The following is a 22,021-nucleotide window of genomic DNA, read 5'->3' on the forward strand; positions in this document are numbered from 1 at the left end:
TTTTTTTTAGTTATATGTTGACATAAACACACAAAAACCAACAACATAGACAACCATCCGGGTTGAATGTGAACTAAAGACCATTTTTAGTTGCGTCTTGGATTCCAAACGATCCAAAAATGAGCGTGGTTGCAAAATACTTCCAAGAACTGGGGGATAATGTACAAGAGCTAAAACCCCCTTAGCCTGTATTAGCCACAATTGTTCCTGTCATAAATTCAAGCACTGGAATGCAAGTTATTTAAGCAGCAACGATTATGGAATGTCGTCAAAAAGCTTTAGTATGGCAAATCACCCAAAAAGGCTTAAAAGTCCAGTTTACCAAGGCCAATTTTCATGACTAAACCAGCGATTAAAAGTAAAATAAGGAGCTAATGGCTTTAATACAGTGAGTAACAGCTTTATAGGTTCAATGTAATGCTTGTAAATTTGTCACCACATAAATAGGAATAGGAACTAACAATATTATTGACCATGGGATGGAGGCTCGGCATTCCAGCAAAAATCTGGAATGCATATCGCCGCCCATCTCAAATTTCCTGAGTAATTCCTGGCGTGACCTACATTTTCAACATGTGGAAATTTTTTTTGGAGCGGAACACGAGTCCAGAAAGGCTGGCCCACTGATTTTCCACTGGTTGGCCAGTGCCAGAGACCCCCCCAACCCCCGAACGCCGGAGGTTTGGATACAAGCCAGACTATCCAGGAAATTCAACCCACTACTGAGAAGAGAATGAGCTCTCTTCTGACCTAAACTATGGAATTTGAAAGCAGTATTTTTAGGTTTTCTCAAATTAGAATGCTTGAAATACCAGGAAAAAAAATATTGTAAAATGTTAAACCAGTGAATGACACATCAGATTGAGCAATAGGCAGTGAGGCCCATTGACCTACTTTTTACCGTGATTATTTTGTAGGGATACAGTTCCCCTTTCTGGTTTTGAACACCATGTGATGACAACTACGTCACCCTCAAGGTTTCTACAATAAGCCTGGCAAATACCAAACGAGTCTGTGAATGATCGTATTTCTACACTGAGTTTACATTTACAGATTTATATTAACAAAATGTCTTTAATCCCCAAAGTAAGCATGAGTTACTACTAGAAGGTATACTGAGTATACATTTAAGGAAATGGCTACAGCTGGATCGCGGTAAGCTAGCAATGTATTTTCTCGCGTATAAGCCGCCACCTTAAAATTGCCTTAAAATCGTTCATTTTTACAATTTCTCTCGAATTAGATGTTATGTTTCCACTTAAATTTCATTCATAGGCATCAAAATATTTTTTTTTTAGTTTTTATCTATTTATTTTTTCTCTATTTTGAAAATTTTGTCACCCTGCAGTTTTGTCCATGTCAGGTCTAATTAATTTTTTAGCACATTTTTTAGCATCATTTTTAGCAACATTTTAGCAACATTTTTAGCATCATTTTTAGCAACATTTTTTAGCATCATTTTTTAGCATCATTTTTCAGGATCACTTTTAGCACATTTTTTAGCATATTTTTTAGCATAATTTTTTGCATATTTTTTTAGCATATTTTTTAGCATACATTTTTTGCATATTTTTTTTGCATAAATTTTTTTAGCATAATTTCTTAGCATCATTTTTTAGCATCATTTTTTAGCATCATTTTTAGCACCAATTTTTAGCTCTTATTATGAATGAAGCAGTATCACAAGACTACCCAAAATAACCTCAAGTTGGGCAAGTGATTTTTTTATAGTACAAGATGACATCACACTTATCAAAGCCTATTAGTTCTACATAAAACTACTCTAGAGCCCCATCAAAACGAGGTTAGCTACAAGCAGAGCAGAAAGTGCTTCCAGGCAAAGATCATCATAAATAACCCAACAACCACCTAAAAATAGATAAGTGAGAAAAAAAAACCCTGGTCATGCGGAGGGATGGTTGTGTCAGGTACTCGTTCTAAGCTTGACACTCAGGACTAAAAATGGAATTGTTGGGAGTTAGTTATGTTTCCATTCAGTTGTTTTGATGCAATAAAATAAAAAAAAAATCTGTTGCTCAATGATTACTAGAGTGCAACGATAGTGCGGGTGACTCATACGCAAGCAAGTAGGTCAAAGATTAGCATAACAATCAGTCAAACTGTCAGCAAATGACAAATCACGCAATCCAAAATTGACATAAGATTGAAAACGTGGACTCGTGACTATTTTTGGTCATAAAAAAAATCATGGGAAGATTATATTTATGGTCAGGGAGGTCATAATATTAATCCTTGCTATAGTAAAAGTGTGGCCTACATGACTCATCATATTTCAAGCTAGGTGGCTAGCAGAAGAGAAAATGTGTTATGGTGCTAAATAAAGAAATTTGATGGATAAAAAAACACTAATAGCAAAATAATCCATTCTTTGTTTAAAAATAAATACTCTTATTTTTTTTCAACATAAGAAATAATAGTAACAGATAATTTAAATATAAAATCATTGTTTGTTGCCACTGATAGACTATGAGGCAATCATAGCATATTTTAAAATCACATTTTCTTCTTCTAAACCAGGGGTAAGGAACCCATGGCTCGGGAGCCACATGTGGCTCTTACCAAGGGTGCATATGGCTCTCCATTAATCTGTGAGGTAAAATATGGAAACTATGACACTACTTCTATTACCTCTTCAATGCTAATTCGTTTTTTATTAGCTTTCTACGTGTATGACATCCCTGATACTGATTTATTAGCAACTGCATAACATTGTTGTCAAAAGAATTCAAAGACTTTTTGTACTTTAAAAGTGGTGAAATCACCCCAAAAAATGTTTTTCAGCCATTTTCATGTATTTTTACCATTCAAATCTGAGAATGGCTCTCAAGAAATAACATTAGTTTAAAGCTCACTCTGTCAAAAAGGTTCCCGATACCCTTGTTCTAAACAATGACCAGATATTTGACAACCAGCTGGGCATTCAGGCCTGCAAGGGGGCGCTCTTCCTAGTTTCACAATGTTTAGCTTTGGGCAGAGTTGTGAAGGAAACAGGTGGGAAGGGAGCAACTGGAAGTGGACCAAGACTGACTAATTCAGTATGGAATCAGAATTGAATCCCTTCCTTTTCAAAAACTGACCTACTTAAATGTACAAAAAAGTGCATAAAATCTAAACAAATCAGGGCGTTACCTTTAAGGATTATGGCAAAATAAGTATTGGTCATTTTTAAAGAGTGGCTGTAGACTCCTCCCACATTCCAATCTAGTATGTCTTTTCAAATACTTGACATGACTTGAGTCAATCAACTTAGGTTCACAGAGTTCTAAGCGTTAAATGAATCCCCCTTCTCTGTAGGTCGCTTTTACGTAGACGTATTTGTAGTGCGTCACCAAAGCCATGAAATGCTCACACACCTGCTGCCCTTTGACCGTTTGTTAAGGAAAATTCCAAAGGCTAGAGGGAAGCAAAAAACCTGTCCGACTTGTTGCCTTAGCATAACTTCTATGCTTCATCTTTCTATCTGGCACCAAAGTCCCGAGGAAGATATCAAGTAGATTTATCTTTGCATCACTGATTACAACATCAACAGGAACCAAAGGCAATGAGCAAATATATAAGACTTAAAAACATGGTGTAAATACTTGTAGTGAGCATAAAGTTATTGAAAAAAAGACATGGTATAGTGAAGAAATAGACCCTAGGGATATGTGAGAAAAAAGGGAAAACATGGTTGATCATGGGACAGCTTTAACGATCATGTGAGGGGGTTTTCACTACTCATGTGCAACTGGAACATTTCCATTAAGTTGAAAAGAGCAAGGGAATTTAGTGTTTTCATGCTTGGATTTCAAAATAGGCCAAGTGTGCACGTGACTCACACCTGATGATGACTAAACCATGAAATACTGTTTTCAAGTTTGATTCGAATCAGTTTAATGACGCTATTTGCCTAAAAGCTTAAGAGTGAATAATACTTAATGTTCAGGTTATAGCTTGTATTAGGACTGAGCAATAGGGGTGTAATACAATGTGGAAATTATGATATATTGCGATACTTTATTTCCTAAAAGATTATCAAAATACTCTCGCTAATAATCGATATATTTTCAAACTAGATACTGTTGCTAAGAATCAATATATTTTCAAACTAAATACTCACGCTTTAGAAACAATATATCTTAAAACTAAATACTCTCGCTAAGAATCGATACATTTTAAAACGAAATACTCTCGCAAATAATTGATATATTTTAAAAAGATGTCGATGTTTAAAAGACCAGGAACCAACATGGCGCTAAGAACATTTCCACCAAAAAAAGTGCTAGCTAACTCATTGACAGCTAGCCATCCAATCCCCTCAAACCAGATTAGGTGTTCACCACCATCAAAGTTCATTTTCTATTGATTTTCCATCCCTTTCAATTCCTTTATATAGATTACCCCTACTTAAAATCTCATGCTAAACCTACTACTACAATACCCAACCATTTCACGACCCCCTATTATAGCCATTAAGCAAAACTAGCAACCAAATACATTCAAATTACCAATTACTTATGTTTACTATAGAAAAATAAGTCTATGACTTAATACTACACACATCTAGTGATTAATACATGCACAAAACTGAAAATATGCGACTCCTACAGATGTTTTCTCTCAGAAAAGAAAAAAAATGCGATTTTATGGCATATTGACACTCCCCACCCCCTCAAAACAAACAAACCGATTTCCCTTGGCCGTACCAAGCTTTCAAAAAAGGGCAATTGAACATAGCCAAATAGAACGGGCGGCGGCCATTGATGAGTAAAGACAGGGGAGGACGACTAGGCCGAAACAAGCCTTGGCAGGTCGGTCAGCCTGCTGTGTTTCACACAGGAGATTCTTGTGTGAGGAATGTGACCCATTTTACATTCACACAAGCATTCAGACGGCGGTGGTGGTTGAGGCAAATGCGCATGCGCGCCATTGGTGTCGTGTAGCGGGGAGGGGGAAGGGCACGTGCCTGTAATCTTCACATTGTTCCCCAAGTGTGTATGTGAAGGCACGGCTGCTGATGTATGCGCCGCCGCTGGTCCGACGGGCTGGAGAGCGTGACAGGAAAAGCCGACAAATCATGTGGTGAATGGGGTCAAACTTTGCTGGCGGCCATTGAGCTGCCTCAGCTGGACAATGCTACTTTATTCCTTATTTTCAACTACCCAGCATATTTGCTTACAAGTCATTACTGCATTTTATGGCGTATTAGCTGGCGTCCGTGTATAAGCCGGCTACATAAAATTGCCTGTCAAGTGAGTTTATTCCCTTTTTTTTTGGAAGATATGTTTTTTCTTCTTGAATTTTATTTATAGACGTCAAAATATATATATATATATTTTTTTTTGCGTTTTAACTGTTTATCTTTTCTCTATTTTGAAATAAATGACGTTCGACTGCAATGTCTTGTGATATGGCGTTTTGTCTTCTTCGTACATCTCAAGTCTAATTTATGCGCATAAAAGCCGTGGTGCTCGGACATTTGGTCACCGGCCTTTTGGTCGCCGGTCAAATGTTGAGTTCACTGTTGAGACCAGCGCTCAAAATTATATTCATGAGAGAGTTTAATATCTAAATACTGTTTACTATCTAAGTACTGTTTACTATCCAAGTACTGTTTACTATCCAAGTACTGTTTACTATCTAAGTACTGTTTAATATCTAAGTACTGTTTAATATCTAAGTACCATTTAATATCTAAGTACTGTTTAATATCTTAGTACTATTTAATATCTAAATACATTTGACTGGTGACCAAAAGACCAGGGACCAAATGTCCGGTCACAATAAGCCGTAGTCTCAATTCAGGTATCATTTTTTATCGACTAATATGGTGTATATGCAAGAAAATACGGTATACCTTAAGTTTTAATTGCTTTTGTGACTACTTCAGCGCAGTCCAGTACTACCTTCTACATTATTTCCGAAATGTAGTGCGGACGTGTCAGTGTAGTACAAATATTAGAAATCACATGCTATCAGTGGGGAACTGTGTGCTCAAGTAGCTCTAGTCCAAAGTGTTTCCCAATGATTCAAGTAGTGTAAGCAATCTTTTGTCATAGGAACAGTCAGTGTACAATAATTTAGATAACATCCTGTTCATAACCGAGATGGGGAAGAGATTTCGGGAGCGTAAAGCATGACACAAATGGGGAAATGGCAGGTGCTCAGCCAGTGAACAATAAAAAAAAGGAAAGGCAAGTCACCGCGGTCTCAGGGTAAATGTCAGCGGATGTTACTCAGGTAACATAGGAAATGACACTGGCTTCCTGCCAAAATGTAGATCTATTTCCCCGTTCATAAAACTGAGTCATCTATAGCAATTATACATTTTTTTTACACAAGGAAGAAAATTCAAATAGCGTCTTCTCCTTATATGAAAACAACGCCATTAAAAATCATAACACACTCCCCTCAATCCCCATGTGTAAATCCCTAGACACTGTTACCGCCAATGAAGCTGCCACTTCATCAGTAGACAAAGACCAATACCCTGCGGCTAATAGCTATCTCCATAAAGTACAGATTTATGTGCGTGAGTAAAATGCAGTGAGGAGGGATCAAGTATCACTGGATAAAAGAGCATAGCATAGAAGCATAAATCTTCAAAGTGGAAGTCCCAAAGTTAAAATGCTTAGAAGGCTGTTGACTTCAATAGAAATGATGACGTGTGCTCATCCATTCCAAAAAGGTATCCAATGTTTTTTTCTTTAATTCATTCAACCTGAATTGGTGGTACAGGGAAACAAAGTACAACCAATCATAGTTATGGGCAATTTAGAGTGTCCAATCAGCCTACAATGCATGTTTTGGAATGTGGGAGGAAACTTGAGTACCTAGAGAAAACCCATACAGGCCCAGGGACAACATACAAACACAGGTGGACCGCGACCTGCCTGGATTTGAACCCAGGACCTCAGAGCTGTGCAGCCGACACGCTAACCACTCAAGCCCAATATTTCACTAACTGTAAAATAATAATAGGTCGTTAGATAGTGTTTTTACATTGCGTACATATGTTTCTAAGATGCAATTATGCCTCATTGCAAAATACCTTTACATGTCTTATTCATTTGAATGACTTGAGAAATTATTGTATATTTTTTTCCCTCTCTCACCCCTGTCCTACAAAATGGATATACTTTCATAATTTTTAAAGCACTTTTAGGGGCGAATTAGCAGCTTTAGAATGAATTGAAGCCGACGTGCTAACCAATCAAGGGCCACCATTATGTAAAATATATAAAACGTTGTCATTTCTTACCTGCAACTCACACCAAGCCACCTCCACAGTGGTCTCCGTATCCAATCCCTTGTAGACAGTCTTGAAAGAGCCACGCCCAATTTCGATGTCAAACTTGAGAAAGCGCCCATCTGGTGACGTCCCCACCGCTTTAGTCTCGGCCTCCTCAATGTCCTCCTGCACTTTCTTCTCCGCTTCCCTCTGCTCTGCCTCCGCCCGAGCCTTGGCGGCATCCTTTTCTTCGTCCTCGCCGTCGCCTTCTTGCGACACCTTAGCGTAAGCCGAATTATCCGGCTCGCTTTGCCTCGAGTCGGGCGTCGCTTGTGTTTCCGCCGCTAACTCAGCATCGCAGACATCCTGAATAATGGCGGACGCCTGTTTGGTAGGCACGGCGTTGGCCTTGGCGATTTCCGCGTCTTTCGGCTCTCCGCTTTCCAGAGTCTCGGCCGACTCCGCTTTCCGAGGCGCGCTGGGTTCCACTTGGGCCGCGCGGTGAACGGCGGCCTGTTGGCGTTGCGCCGGTGCCTCGCGTGGCGGATTCCGCTGAACGGCGGGTATGGGGATCCTGCTGGGTAAAGGTAGCGCCAACGCGGTGGCGTTGGAGTCGCTGATGACGCTGCGACGTAAGAAGCGGTGTTCGGGATTACAGCGGTCGCGTTCCATGGTGTGATGGCGCCGCCTGACTTCGGTCGGACGGGATTCGTTGACCATGGAATCCGAACCGGAGCTCGGACCGTTTCCACTCTTCGGAGGGGGAGCCAGGAATTTCACCATTTTGTCATCGGGCTTTTCCGACATCCCACACAAAGACCACAGGAAGACTAGAACTGAAAAATTAAAATAAACTGACTTCCATGTCGTTTTTGTTTGGCAATATTTGGGCGGGTGGATGGGGGAAGGGTGGGTAGGACAAAAAAACAAAAACTAATTTCCTTTTCTTGCTGCTTAAAGTTCGTCTTGGTACACAAAGTGGTGATTAGACGGGATCAGGTGAATGGGAGGTGTTCCTTTGTTAAAGGTTTGAACACCACAGCGAAGCACAGAGTGCTGACTTTGGTCCACAAATCTCTTTAAATCTCCACCACCCATTCTGTAAGACGCTGGCTGGAGCTTCTGTCAAGCATAAGGACTCGAGACTGAGGAATAAACACGCCTAGCCTTCTTACACAAAATGCCTTCTGAGCAAAATAATCCAAATTTGCTCCTGTCCGATTTCACTGTAACAGAAGAGAATAAAAATCAGTCAGATTGGACCAAAAAAATCATGACAACAATTGTAATAGTGATTCCTGGAATATTGAACCTACTCTTAAGATATATTTTTTAAAAGTATCCCATTTTATATTACAAAAAACTTACTAATTTGATAATCCTTCAGCCACTCTTGAGCAAAAAACACAAAAAACACGCAACTGAATACACAAAAAACCTCTTTCTGTAGATTTAAACTACAGAAGGAGTTAAATAATGACAATAGAATATAGTAGTAGCATCAGTGTACTATGTTACATAGTCTTGTACTGTTGCTGTGGAACTTTCTTGTCAAACCAGGCTATTTTAAAGCATATGCTCACCACACATTTGGTTTTCTAGCTAACATTTGGTGCTTAGGTAGCATCAATCTAAAAATATCCCCTGATTGAGCTACAAAAACATTGGTTTAATTAGAATCACGGTTTTAGTGGGAGTAAAGATTGTTTCCTACAGTTTTACAACATATGTATATGGGTTAATCCTTAACCTACCAATGGCATTGTGGATCATGTGTTAGAATTAAAATAGCAGAAACAAAGTTTAAGTACGTAAGACATTTGCTTTGTTTTATAATCGGGTCAGCAACAAAGTTTATCCTATGTATCATAACACAGTATTGTGAAACCGATAGTAAGTAACCTGTCAAATAGAGATAAAAGCAGTCATTTTCAATCATTCACACACTGATTATTTACGTCTTCAGAAGTCATAGTGCTCTTTGATTCGCACATTTATGGCCTTTACCGCACATAATGTCAAAACTGTAACACATCGTAATTTCTCCCGGCAATTCTCATGTATCCAAAACACACTTTTATCAATTAAAGAGCATTATAAAACCACTTATATTTTCCTTACAGTACTTATGTATACAAATGTACACACATTCCTCTCAGAATGTTTACTTATAAAGAAGACGGTGGGGGTCATTTTACACATCTCTTTAAATAGTTTGAGTATGCCAAGAGGACTAACCCGCAGTTGAATAATTGATATTACAGATATTTATTAGAAATGGCATGCATGGATACTAACTGTGAAGAAAAGTCAAATACAACAGATTGCAGAAGCACCTTCCTAATCTCGACCATTTGTCAGCGCACGTTTAAAACACTGACAGCTGCTCGTAGGTCATCTGTTCAGATCTCAAACGAGGGAAGGTGTAATTAAGATTATCACATTGCATTAATCGCTTAAGAACAGTTAACGATGACGCCAAATGGTGCAGAAGAGGAGGGAAACGAAGACTAGAGATAGTTTATATGCATATATATCAGTCCAACTACCACCACGACCATTTCAAACCTTAATTTGGCACGCATTTAAAATGCAGTCAATAAATATCGATTTAGCTAAGTAAGTCATCCATAGCCTACCGTGTGAGAAGCGTTACGATACAACACTAACAGAACGGGGCGTTGATGGACGTGCGCACATCCGAAAAGCACAATAATAAACAGTCGCGGCGGATTAATTTTGATGCGTGCTACTATTGACATTTGACCTACTTGGCACTCGTTTGCGGTACCGACGTTTTCCATGACTCTTTATATGACGCCGAACGCTCCTTAAGCGGTAACATGTTCAACGGCACAAAGCCAGAAGGAGCAACCGGCTCTTTGTTAGCTTCTTAGCAGCTAGTTAGCTCCGTGGAGCTAATCTCGTCTCACCCGGCGGCCTAACCGAAAACGTCACGTCGCGTTTTTTTTTTTAAACAGGATGCCCCCCGCCGTTCGCCCTTCCACGCAACCAAATTGGAGAATTTAAATGTAGTAGAAATATATTTAAATTCACTGCGTTACCGTTTAGGGGTCCTGTTTCCATCCCTGAGCGACTACCATAGCGGGCCGGGTACACTTGGCCGAGGCAATGCCGGCTGGAAAGCTACCAGGCGGGTAGGCAGTCGGCGACAACTAGCGTCACTTCACTTAGCTTAGCGTGCTAACCATTAGCTAGGCGGGTCTTGCAGATGGGCCGAAAAGCTAGACCCGCCCCCTTCACCACAATTTGATTCAACGTCAGCTTTATTTGAATTTTAAACCACAAAATACTTCATTTTTATCACACACCACCGCGTACATTGTCACAGTATGTTATTTATATCCAATGACACTCCATTTTGGTTTTAAGAGCTGGTAAATAAACGGGTGACCTACCTCGCATCCACAACACAACCGACATTCACCGGTGTTAAAATGCTTCTCGCGGTGGAAGTCGTCTAAAAATGGACACATAGTCGGTATCAGAATAAACGTGACAGGATAGCGTCCAGTGAGTCGAACAACTTAAGACATTCTTCGGGTTCCAAAAAAAAAATCTCCAGCAACTGTCATGTTAATATGTTGTGCTTCCATCTTGGTCCTGTCCAACCTCTTTCCATCCACTCCCATGTGCACCTCTAGAAGTCTGAACTGACCAGAGGAAATAAGCGGGTCGATACGTGTGGGCAGGAACCAGCTGATAGTGTTCTCTTTGAAATAAACACTTCCTAGAACACAGGGAATAGGAAATGACAGTAACTATGTAGTCTTTCCAAAAGCTTTTTGAATATATTACTAGCCCTTTTTAATAATATCAAAAAACTATGGATATGACAGAAATCAAATCTGTGACTTTGTTGCAATTAAATCCATTTTATTACCTTCCAGTTGGGGACAAGCAGCTGCCAAATGAAGCTCACTTCTGTACCACTTATGTTCAAAGATGGCAGCAGCTTGCAGTACAGTCATGGGAACTCCTGCTACCTGCAAATGTAAGAGAAAATTAGTTTTCTATGAATTTTAATGATGAATCTTATTAGGAAAAGTAGGTAGAGCAGGTTAGTTTTAAATTTCAAGACTGGCAAAATACATAAATTATCAAATAAAGTTTAACCAACATCATTAAGTCAATTCCAAGACCTTGATAGGCCAAACTGGTTCAACTCACTTGTTGTATGTACGTCTCAGCTGCAGATTTGCCAGTTCGTAGAACCACCCTCGAATCAGTATTTGCAACCCCATAGCCAGCTCTGTGGGCCTCCTGCAGAGTCATCTTTTCCTCCTCGGGTGTGAAGAACACCAGCGATGAGATTGTGAATCCTGAGTTCATCAGATTCTGGAAAAGTGAAAAATCAAGATGCTTTGCAACCATTCAGAAAGAGGATTACATATCTGTGAGATGGTCTGACCTCAGCAACATTGTGGCGTGGCACAGCATAATCATGAGGCGTTTTCACGGACACCTGGAAATAAGGTCATGGTGTTACCGGGCATCCATCTTTACTTTGCCCTATGAAGTGACCTAATATGTCAAGCTTGATGGTTACGTGCAGATTGCATTCATAACCCTGAAAGCAGTGATACATTCACTTGCCTCCATGTAGTTGCGGTCACAGACAATTTCCTTGGATACCCGTGCGTTATGGTGGCAGGATTCAACCACTTGGTACACATTGTCTTGAGCCATTGACTTAGAATAGAGCCTCAGATTTAAGACAGTGGTACGCCCAGCCCGCTAGAAGACAAAGTTAATCTACAATGACCACACCCATGCAGGTTGGCTAGAGAATTGCATTTCACGTACGAGATTGCGAATAAAACAGTTGCGAAGGGAGGCGTAGATCATGATGGTTCCTTGTTGGTGCGTAATACTGAAACCACATCGTTTGGCTAAACTTTGTGTCAGCTTAACTGCAGAGTTACCTAAAACAAAAACAGTGTTCTCAGCAATTTCATTTAAACAAAGACTTGATAAAAGAAACTTACCAACAACAGCAGATACTTCCAGAAATTGCCCGGGGAGTGGATGGACATCCACCCGCAGGATATTTCCAAGGCATTCTGCTTTAATATCTAGGATATACATCATACATTTTCTTTTTATATTGTATGAAAGTGGGTAAGCACAAAACAAAAGTCATAGAATTAGATCTTACACGGCGGGGGTGTATTTTGGCCCTTAACATCTCCAAGTAAACAAAGAAGAATAAGCCACCTGAAAAAGACAATCACTTTTAGTGATGGAAAAACCAAACAAGAAAAAGCACATGGGACCTCTACGAACCCGAGTCCGAACGCAGGAGCCATGGCACAAACCGGCAGTACAGGTGAGCAATGGTGTACTGCTCCTGCAGTTTATAAGGATGCTTGTGGGGGATGCCCAGCCTTTAGACAGAAGGAGGAAGTAGCTCCTGCAAGAAAAAACACAATCACACTCAGGTGGATCCCATCAGGGCCTGATGGATTTAGGAAAACTGGAGCCTGATTGGTCTACTGACTTCTTCGGCCCGCCCTTTAAAGCCAGGTATAACAGGTAAGAATGATGACTTGGGTCTTTCCCAAAATGATTCCCCTCTTTTACTAAAAATGACAACATATTCTCTCCAATTTAGGCTGGCATTGAATGAATTATGATAATAATATCTTTTGCATAGAGGTCCACATTAGTGACTATTTTCCCTAAAAGGGTTTAAATAACTTCTTAAGAAACAAAACACTATTCATTGGAAAAATACTACTGCTCTATCTAGCACTGTTTTTATATTCATTTTTTTTGTATTTGTTTAATGTTTAGCTTTTGTCATTTTTATTCTTTATGCAGAGTTTACAACCGAGATTGATTGGTTTTAACTCACCTTGACCATAATAAGGAAAAGTGAACACCATCAACTGCCTGACCAAGGTCATGTCTTATACTTAGTTTGAGGCAAAAGTGTTGTAATAAGCTCCAGATAGGAAGAAAATACTTGCACGTTAGGTCAAATCAGTACATCATAACAAAAAGCCTTCTGACGTCACTTGCCTCTCATCAAGGCCCGATTGACACTTTCAGAGATTGACCCCTCACATAACGTAAGAATTAATGCGTGTCAAAGCAGGACACCTGGCAAGGATTCTACTTTGCTGTGTGGAGGCAGCCTTGGCTAAAATTATCTGCCACATTTGCAGTCTTCGTTGGAGGCTGTTAAAATGCACATAAATGTCCCGGTCCTCAACAAACATTCGAAATTGATGACCTGGTGCTCTGCTTGCGTTTTTATCTATTTTCCAGTGGCAATGTATCATGTGTATTATGTGTGTCATGAAGTTCATGGTCACTTGTTTACTAGATGCAATTTAGTGTTCCTCAAAAATGCTAATTTGAGTTTAATCCTTTTGAAATGCTTATTGAAAGTCTTTGTTTTGAGGAACAGATTAACATTTATCATTAGCAGGTTTAAAAAGAGGGTTAAAGTATTAACTTTAAAGAACAATGGGTACACATTACCGATGCATATTCAATTTAAAAATGGCATTATATAGATTTGTACACAACTCTTAATTTAATCCATGCCATTGGTAATGAGAGGCATCCAATTCATTTAAATTGGTTGCAAATGTTTACTTTTTCTTGCCATTGACAACGCTAGACGTTCATTTCATTTTCAATGTGAAGAGAATTCACCTCCTTCAATGGTTTAGTCTATCTTATTTTATGAACCAAAACAAATTGGAACCCAAAACATTTCAATTGCTTTATGAATTCATCATGAAAATAATATTCTCAATAAAGAAAGGCAGATATCAGATCAGGCCTATAGTTATCATGCAAATTATTAAGTGGAAAAATGACTCACTCATCCACACATGATGGGTAGGCAGGAACTCCAGTTTAAAAAAAATGTTTTAATACAGTCCATTAAAAGGGCCGTTTTAAATATGCCCCCTATAAAAACCTAAAATGACAACTTTATGTTTATTATGTGATATATTGGAAAGGTCTTTAAGATGAGGTCACATGGACCGTGACATCATCCCCCACTGGGTGTTCCCAGTCAGGAAGATGCATCCTCTCTCACTCCCTTCACCCTGGCCCCTCCCTGCACACTGTAAAAGGGAGAGAAGAAGCGTTGTGTCCCACTTCCATCTCTCCTCCAGGCTTCCCCTCATGAAGCCGCGATCATCTCCGTCCGCCGAGAATGTGACTGCAAAGTTTGATTTGATGGAAAGTGAGCATCAGAATTGTGGTAGGTCGCTTTTTTCCCTGGATTAAAAGTTAACACAATGCAGTAACTAGTGGGACAGAGTCATAAAACTTGTTTTTTTAATGAAAATATGCATGGACAGTCTTTTTCTCCTGGTTTGATATGAATTTCATCCAATATTGAAAGCAAATATAAGTAAAAAAGTGGCGTTTCACTTTAATTTCAGTTTAATTTGTTGTCTGTAGGAATGTGAAGGTGAATTATTTTGTTATTTAGTGAAAATTCCTCCACTTTACTACAACTTTAGGCCTTTCCCATGTGTGTGCAGGATTGATTTCTCTTCCCCAGGACCATGGGCTATGGGCAAATCCTCCATAAGCGTGGCTACGATGAGCAGCAGGTTCTCCTCAATGTTGGAGGAATTCGCTTCGAGGTGGACGAAGACATGCTGCGGCAGTTCCCTCACACGCGTCTCGCCCACCTGCTGCGTTGCCAGAACGAGGAGGCCATCCTTGAGCTGTGTGACGACTACAGCGCCGTCGACAGAGAGTATTACTTCGACCGGAATCCCCGGGTGTTCCTCTGCGTGCTCAACTTCTACCGGACGGGTCGCCTGCACATGATGGAAGATGTCTGTGTGTTTTCCTTTGGACAAGAAATTGAGTACTGGGGCGTCCACGAGTTCCACCTGGCAGACTGCTGCAGTAACTGGTACCATGAGAAGAAGGAGTACCTCCACCACCGGGACTGGGACGCCAGGAGCGAGGACGGGAGGCAGCCGAGCTTTGATTCGTCCATGGCAGAACTTTCAGCCCTGGATCAGGACTTAGCCAAGTTTGAGGGCGCGTGGTGCGCCGAGTTCCGGAGCTACGTGTGGCTCAGGCTGGAAGATCCGGGTCACTCCCGAGCGTCGAAAATTATCGCCTTGGCGTCCCTCAGCGTGGTATTGACCTCCATCATTGCCATGTGCGTCCACAGCATGCCTGATTTTCAGCAAGTGGATGACAATGATAAACCCATCGAAGACCCTGTTCTCGCCATTCTGGAGGTCATCTGCATTGTGTGCTTCTCCGCTGAGTTCATCATCCGCTTGATTGTGGCCCCTTCTTGCAAGAAGTTCCTGGGAAACCCCTTGAACATCATCGACGTAGCCTCTATACTTCCATTCTACGCCACCTTGGCTCTGGAAAAAGCCGACAAATCTGGTGCTGAGGAGAATGAGGACATCCAAAACGTGGGGAAGGTGGTGCAAGTTCTTCGTCTGATGAGGGTTCTCAGAATCCTCAAACTGGCTCGTCATTCCATCGGGCTGCGAGCGCTCGGCGCCACTGTTCGTCACAGCTACAATGAGGTGGGCCTTCTTCTCCTCTTCCTCTCTGTGGGGATCTCCATCTTCTCCGCCTTGATCTACTTTGCGGAGAAGGAGGAGGAAGACACCGACTTGGGCACCATCCCTGCCTGTTGGTGGTGGGCCACAATCACCATGACTACTGTAGGCTTTGGGGACACCTGCCCTGTGACTCTGGCTGGGAAGATAGTCGCCACTCTGTGTATAATATGTGGACTTTTAGTGGTGGCGCTCCCAGTTACTATCATTTTCAACAAGTTCTCTAAGTACTATCAGAGGAACCAAGCTTTGGAGAATCATGGCATTTCGAAACCCGAAAGACAGGATCCAGAACTTCCGTATTACAACATCAGGGACTTGTTCACTGATAAGGTGTACCCGTTTCTTGGGAGCATCGCTTTTAAGAACAGTGTGAGCAGCATTGGTGCAGACACAGATGCCTCCAGCATACAGGATGGGAATGTGGGCAATGTGGATAGTTGTGAAAACTGATTTGACTCTCTTGAAAATGATCTCATTGAATTTTTGTGTGTTCTGACTATGAGTTTTTACAAGATAGCTTTTTTTCTTTACCTAAATGTCTCTATAAATTTCAGCTCTCCTCATTTCTCCTCAATTATACCCCATACATTGAATGCAGTTGAGTTTAGTCTTATTAATATTAAACTCAAGTCAATGGACCAATGTATTCCCAGCACCAGTTTCCTCTAGGAAAAAAAACAAAACAAAAACATGGCAGCACTAAAACATATAATCCCTCCCAACCACTAGGGAATCACCTGAACCTTGCTCCAAGGGCTGAAAGCCCATTTTCTGCTTGAGAAAACGGCAATGATGCATGCGGCGCGCTCCTAATGTTCTTGTTTTTTTTTTTTTTTTTTGCCTCGAGTAATCTCTATTGATTCGTCCACTCCCTTAGAGTCCTCACTTCAGAGTTTAGCATATGGCAAAAGTCTAGAAAGGATAACACTGCCTTAAACCTGTTAACTAAAACATCACTATTTTGCACAAAGGTATTCAAATGCATTTGATGGATAACAACATTTTGTTCTGGAGTTGAAATACACTTGAAATGAAGTCAACTTAAAATAAAGAGAAAGTGACACAGGTATTGATTAGCTCTCCCTTCAAGTTATGTTCTGCTCAATTCTACCAAAAACTGCAATTACTACAGTGGCACCTTGACTTTTTATTTATTTATTTTGTTGACAAAGATGAAAACTCACTTTACTAATATTATCTGTAAAAAGTAGGATGCTGCAACATATACAAAGTGTTGAGATTTGAATATGAATGACTTAACTATATTAGTTAAACATATGGTTAAACCTATTCAATATTGTTTTCTTAAACATTATAAACATGGATTATAGTGGTAAAAGTTGCTATATACTGTGTGCTCACTTTACTCACTTTATTCCACATTGTTACCTGCATTTATTGAACAACATATAAATGTAGTCTAAAAGTAGTGGAGTAGCCAGATATTGCCATTTAGATGCATTGACTTGAAATGTAACTATTTTTAACCTAGAACAAGCAAAAATATCTTCTCACTTTCATTTTATCGCATTAGATATAAATGGTAAATAGTGTAATGTTTCATTGACAATTACCATGCAATATTTGATAAAATAAACAATCACTGTTGTAGATATTATTCCAATTTGGTCCAGAATTCATTATAATATTCCTTTACTCACAAATAATGTTTACCTATACCCTACAAAAAAGTGGATTTTGTCCTGCTTAAATCTTAAAAATACCTTCCAAATAGCAAAAAAATATATCTAATGTATCCAATAACTTTGCCAGCTCCAATTACCCTTAACTTATTCATTAATTTGTGGACTCTTTTGACACTATGTACATAGTGGAGTTAGTGGTCATGAAATAAACAAACCTTAATCATCAGTGGTCTACAGATCACATTATGAGAAGTACTTAAAGTGTTTTTTTTAAATGCTTTTGTTTTTTTGTTGGGTGTAATATTAGAGCCTACCATAGATAAGCAAGATAAAATAGTTCTTGAGACTTTGCTGATACTATATTAATTTCAAAATCAAATCACAAAAGCCCCATTTTTTTGGTCCTTAAATTGCTGTATGAATATAATCGCCATTTCCCCTCCTCTGTTGTCTCAATAAATGTCACGACGTACTCATTCATTTAAAAAAAAAACATAAGTGGATATGCTTGGTTGAGGGGACTGTGAATCAATAGAAAAATGTCCACAATAGAAAACCTAGTAAGTTAAAAAGGAAGCAAAAACATCTCCATCTTGCCTTGTACTGTGTGGAATAACCTCTTTGTCATGGAAATCCAGATGCATTTCTATTACCCTCATTGCCCATTCCAAATTATGCTCATCAGTCAAGCAAAGGAAAAGCACATAATACACGTTTCTGTCACTGTGTCTGTGGCCCCTTGTTTCTCTTTACACCAGACAAATTAACAGCTAAATTGTGATGTACAATCCGCATTAGTGGAGCTTCGACTCTTGCGAACATAGTTCAACGGGGTCTTTCCCTCTGTTAATCACCAGCCCGCACACATTACACCAACTGGATAAGCATTTGTGTAATGGCTTGGTGAGTGACAGAGGAGCTGAGCGATGCTGGACGGGTCCCAAGTGACCATGAAAAGTTGCTGGGCTGAAAGCCGTCCAATTCATAGCTGCCTATTAGCTGCAATGATGGAACTCGGGCTATCCGTGGAGAGCCACAATGGTGTAAGCAGGAGTTTAATGGCGGCAGTAAAAGTGGACCAGCGGGGCGGCGGCTCAGTCCTGTTAATGAGTTATGAAGAAGGATGAAGCGTAGTGGAAAGGAAAATGGCAAACACCAGAAAAATCAGGATTCAAATCAAATTAAAAGCCAGAAAACTATACATCAATATGTTGGCTATATAAGGAACACATGGACATGAGATGAATAGTTGGGGAAAGCGATTGGTGAACATAAAGGATGGGCTTATGAGAACAAGTGGAAATAAAAACCCAATTATAACTGAGCATATGGGGGGGAAAAAAACAGTCAACAGTCAAACAAAAAGGCAATGAATTAACTAAACATAGTCAAATCCTAACAGAACATAACATTTTTATTTCTACTTTCTATTGCTATGGCTCACTCATGAAAAGGGTGACTTATTTTCAAACATTTTAGATTCATGTACACTGTAAACTACTGCAGGAATTGAGTACAGTACTGAAATCCATAAATGCTGTAAAACCACAACAGCGTGTCTTGTTTTAGCACAGCTCAGCATGTATGACATCATCAAGCAGTGGTGGCCATGCAATTGTGCCCACTCAGCCTTTGGGAAAATCAGTTAAAGACTGTAATTAAAAGTCAATAGGACTGTATGGCTTTATCGGATTCATAAATGCATTTCCTGCCACCCAATCTGTACCATGGTTTTCATTTTGCTCCACTTGGCATGATGTATCACCCTCGTGAGCGTTTTGTCATCAAATATCATTTGCACCATCAGTACAGACTGATGGTTATCATAAATCACAGACCTAATGGACAATGTTGGTGTTATGACCACTTGCCCACAATATGAGAAGCTTTTAAGAGATAGCAAAACTTTTAAAAGGACTCCTTTATATTCTTTTGAAAAGTGAGTGTCGCAGTGTAATAACTTTGGCACGATGACCACTTTGTAAAAATTACAATGTGAGAGTGATTAAAAACAGCAACTTTTCAAAGTAATAACATCCCCATCGCTTTTCCCTCTTATTCAAGGTCGCTACAGCCATAAGAAGCTCAAAATTTCCAAGTAACAGTTTCATAGTGCTCTGCTTGGCCCTATTTTTTTTTAAATGGACGTTAAAATGGATGTAGACCAAGTGCCAAAGGCATTTATAAGTGACTAATTGCCCACTGCTTTTCTGGTCAGGCCCCTGCCGGTGATGTTTGCGATTGGGTAATAGGATGACCTTGTGAATAATTGATCAAAAATTTTATTTTTTGCTCTAGTCTATCCCAGCCAATTATAGAGACCAGGTGAGGACACCCTGATTTGGTGGACAGCCAATTGCAGGGCAGAGTAATGTATAACAGCCTGTTTTATTATAAAGAAAAAAAATATTACTTGAAGCAATAATTTGGATGAGATGAGTGAAAGAGTGTCACAATTCTGTGATTTTGTGGTTAGGATTCGACATCTGTAACCATTGTTCCAGAAATTGCTTGAAAAATCATTAGGAAAAAAGACTAGACTTTAGCCTTTAATATCCAAAGCCTAGTTGTTACATTAATATTCACCAAAACCTATAAAGGCATAACTCATTTTATGGAAATGACCTAATGATTGGTGAGAAACTAAATAAACTATGCCGCTTTTATGTATGAAATAGTTTCCATGTGCTTCCAATATTTACCTAATACTAATTGAATAGATCATGTATACATCCAAAGCCAAAACAGTACACAATGGCAACAGTTTTCCTGCAAATTAACAATAATGGTGTCAGCCAAACATGCAAAGAGTTCAAACACTTGACGATTGTCAATTGTTGCCAGCAAACTAAAGTAACAGCTTTTCGCATTCCCCCTGGGAGACAGTAATTCTCATTTAGATTCTTACACATCAGCTGGAAATTATGCAATTGACAGAAGCACACAATTACCCAATTGGATTTATGTGACTGTCTTCATTTTCCCAAGTGCAACTGTCAAAACAAAGACATCACCGATAGTTATGGAGCCAATGATTATTTTTGAATTTAGTGTTTTTGTGAGATTTATCCCAGTCAATAATCAGATGCAAAAGCAGTTAGTGAGTTTGTATCCATCATAAATTGAGAATAAGACTGAGTTTGGATGGTACTCAGACAAATGACTTCAAGGGGAATTAATGGAAGAACAGATGTATCTATGGAAATGCAGTATAATATAGGTACAGTAAATAAAAAATGGGGACTTGTAGTAAAAAAAGAGAAAGCAATCGCCAAGTGTTGTGGCATCTAAGGCACTACATCACCTTTCCCATCGGAGAAGAGTAGGGGGGGGGGCATGTTGATGACTTTTTGATGGATAGTACTTTCAGGATCCATCCCATCTGATGATGCACCGCAGCGAGATCATAAAAGAGCCAGCTGCAAAGTGTTGGCTCAGGACTATGAAACAAATATCCTTCTGCAAATAGAAACAGACTTAATGCAAATCAAGTGAGGTCAGTGGAGTAAGTAGATCTGATATTTTTGTGAATATATGGCAATATTTGTGTTGGTTGTGAAAGACAGCCACAAGAACAATAAATTAGAATACAAAAAAAAGTGCAAAGTAATTTGTAATACTACACTGGGTGCCAGAGCTGAAGGTGTGAGATGTCAGGGTTGTTGTTTTAGGAATGTATTGAATGAGAACTACAGTGCATGGCAACATGGCTGAGGGCATCCAAAAATACACAACTTGATGATAAGAAATACAATCAAATTAATTGACAGAATTGTACTTTTCCCAGGTTAATAAGACAATAGGCATAACAGAAGCATCTCTGGGCCACCATCACATTGACAGTGACCAAATAATTACTGAAGCCCAACAAAAGTTAATATAGCTTTTCTCAGGAACATCACATACACTCATTCTCCAATATCCTGCCTATTATCTGTTTGTGAAAGCGTGGCGGCCTGTTCATGTGTCGTGTCAGGGAATAAGAAGGGAGGGAGCCAATCGAAAGCACTTAGCAAGTGGAAGGACTTGGCAGGAGCGAACCCGTGCTTGCAAATCTCATCAAGGTGGCCTGTGAAGTCCCTCCTATTTTTTTTATTTTTTGCAGAGCCATCAAACCTTCATAATGAACTTTCATGATGTATTGGTATACTTACATCACTTGATTCTGTGCGCTTTGATGTGTTTCCCCATTCAGATTGAGGTCCTCGTTAACCTCACCTTCACATTTTATATAATGCCGAGCTAACATTTTTCTTCCCCTCCTTATACCTTTTTTTTACCCTATTTCTCCTCATAGTATAAAATATTACCTGTACTCTCCCCTTTGACATGGACATAATATGGAAAATGTACTCTTGGGGGATTAGTCTACTTTAGACTCATCAATTATCCAAAGGTCAACCAATATGACAACATAGGAAATGTGACCCTATAGTTTTTTCTAGGGTCAACATACAATATAAAGTCTTTTCGTTTTTAAACCATAAAAACAATAAAAAAAAGAACATGTGAAAATTAGTTTCCAAGCTACAAAAAAGATACAGAAA

General features: G+C 39.6%; 2 protein-coding genes across 2 annotated transcripts in view; one reads left to right on the plus strand and one right to left on the minus strand.

The window, feature by feature from the left end:
- The window catches only part of LOC144192014 (serine/threonine-protein kinase WNK1-like), a 29,482-nt gene extending 19,045 nt beyond the window's left edge, over positions 1 to 10,437 (minus strand). The window contains exons 1-2 of the mRNA XM_077711012.1: positions 10,297 to 10,437; positions 7,262 to 8,457 (exon numbers count right to left, since the gene is read on the minus strand). Coding sequence (XP_077567138.1) covers positions 7,262 to 8,038 — 777 coding nt within the window. The 5' untranslated portion in view covers positions 8,039 to 8,457; positions 10,297 to 10,437. The remainder of the gene's footprint in view (positions 1 to 7,261; positions 8,458 to 10,296) is intronic.
- On the plus strand, positions 9,917 to 16,897 carry kcns3a (potassium voltage-gated channel, delayed-rectifier, subfamily S, member 3a). The gene is made up of 3 exons (XM_077711011.1): positions 9,917 to 12,787; positions 14,233 to 14,480; positions 14,767 to 16,897. The coding sequence occupies exon 3, from the start codon at positions 14,791 to 14,793 to the stop codon at positions 16,276 to 16,278; it is 1,488 nt and encodes a 495-aa protein (XP_077567137.1). The 5' UTR covers positions 9,917 to 12,787; positions 14,233 to 14,480; positions 14,767 to 14,790; the 3' UTR covers positions 16,279 to 16,897.
- The last annotated feature ends 5,124 nt before the right edge of the window (positions 16,898 to 22,021 follow it).

This window comes from Stigmatopora nigra, unplaced genomic scaffold, assembly GCF_051989575.1.
Source record: "Stigmatopora nigra isolate UIUO_SnigA unplaced genomic scaffold, RoL_Snig_1.1 HiC_scaffold_25, whole genome shotgun sequence".
In the NCBI taxonomy this organism is placed as follows: Eukaryota; Metazoa; Chordata; class Actinopteri; order Syngnathiformes; family Syngnathidae; genus Stigmatopora; species Stigmatopora nigra.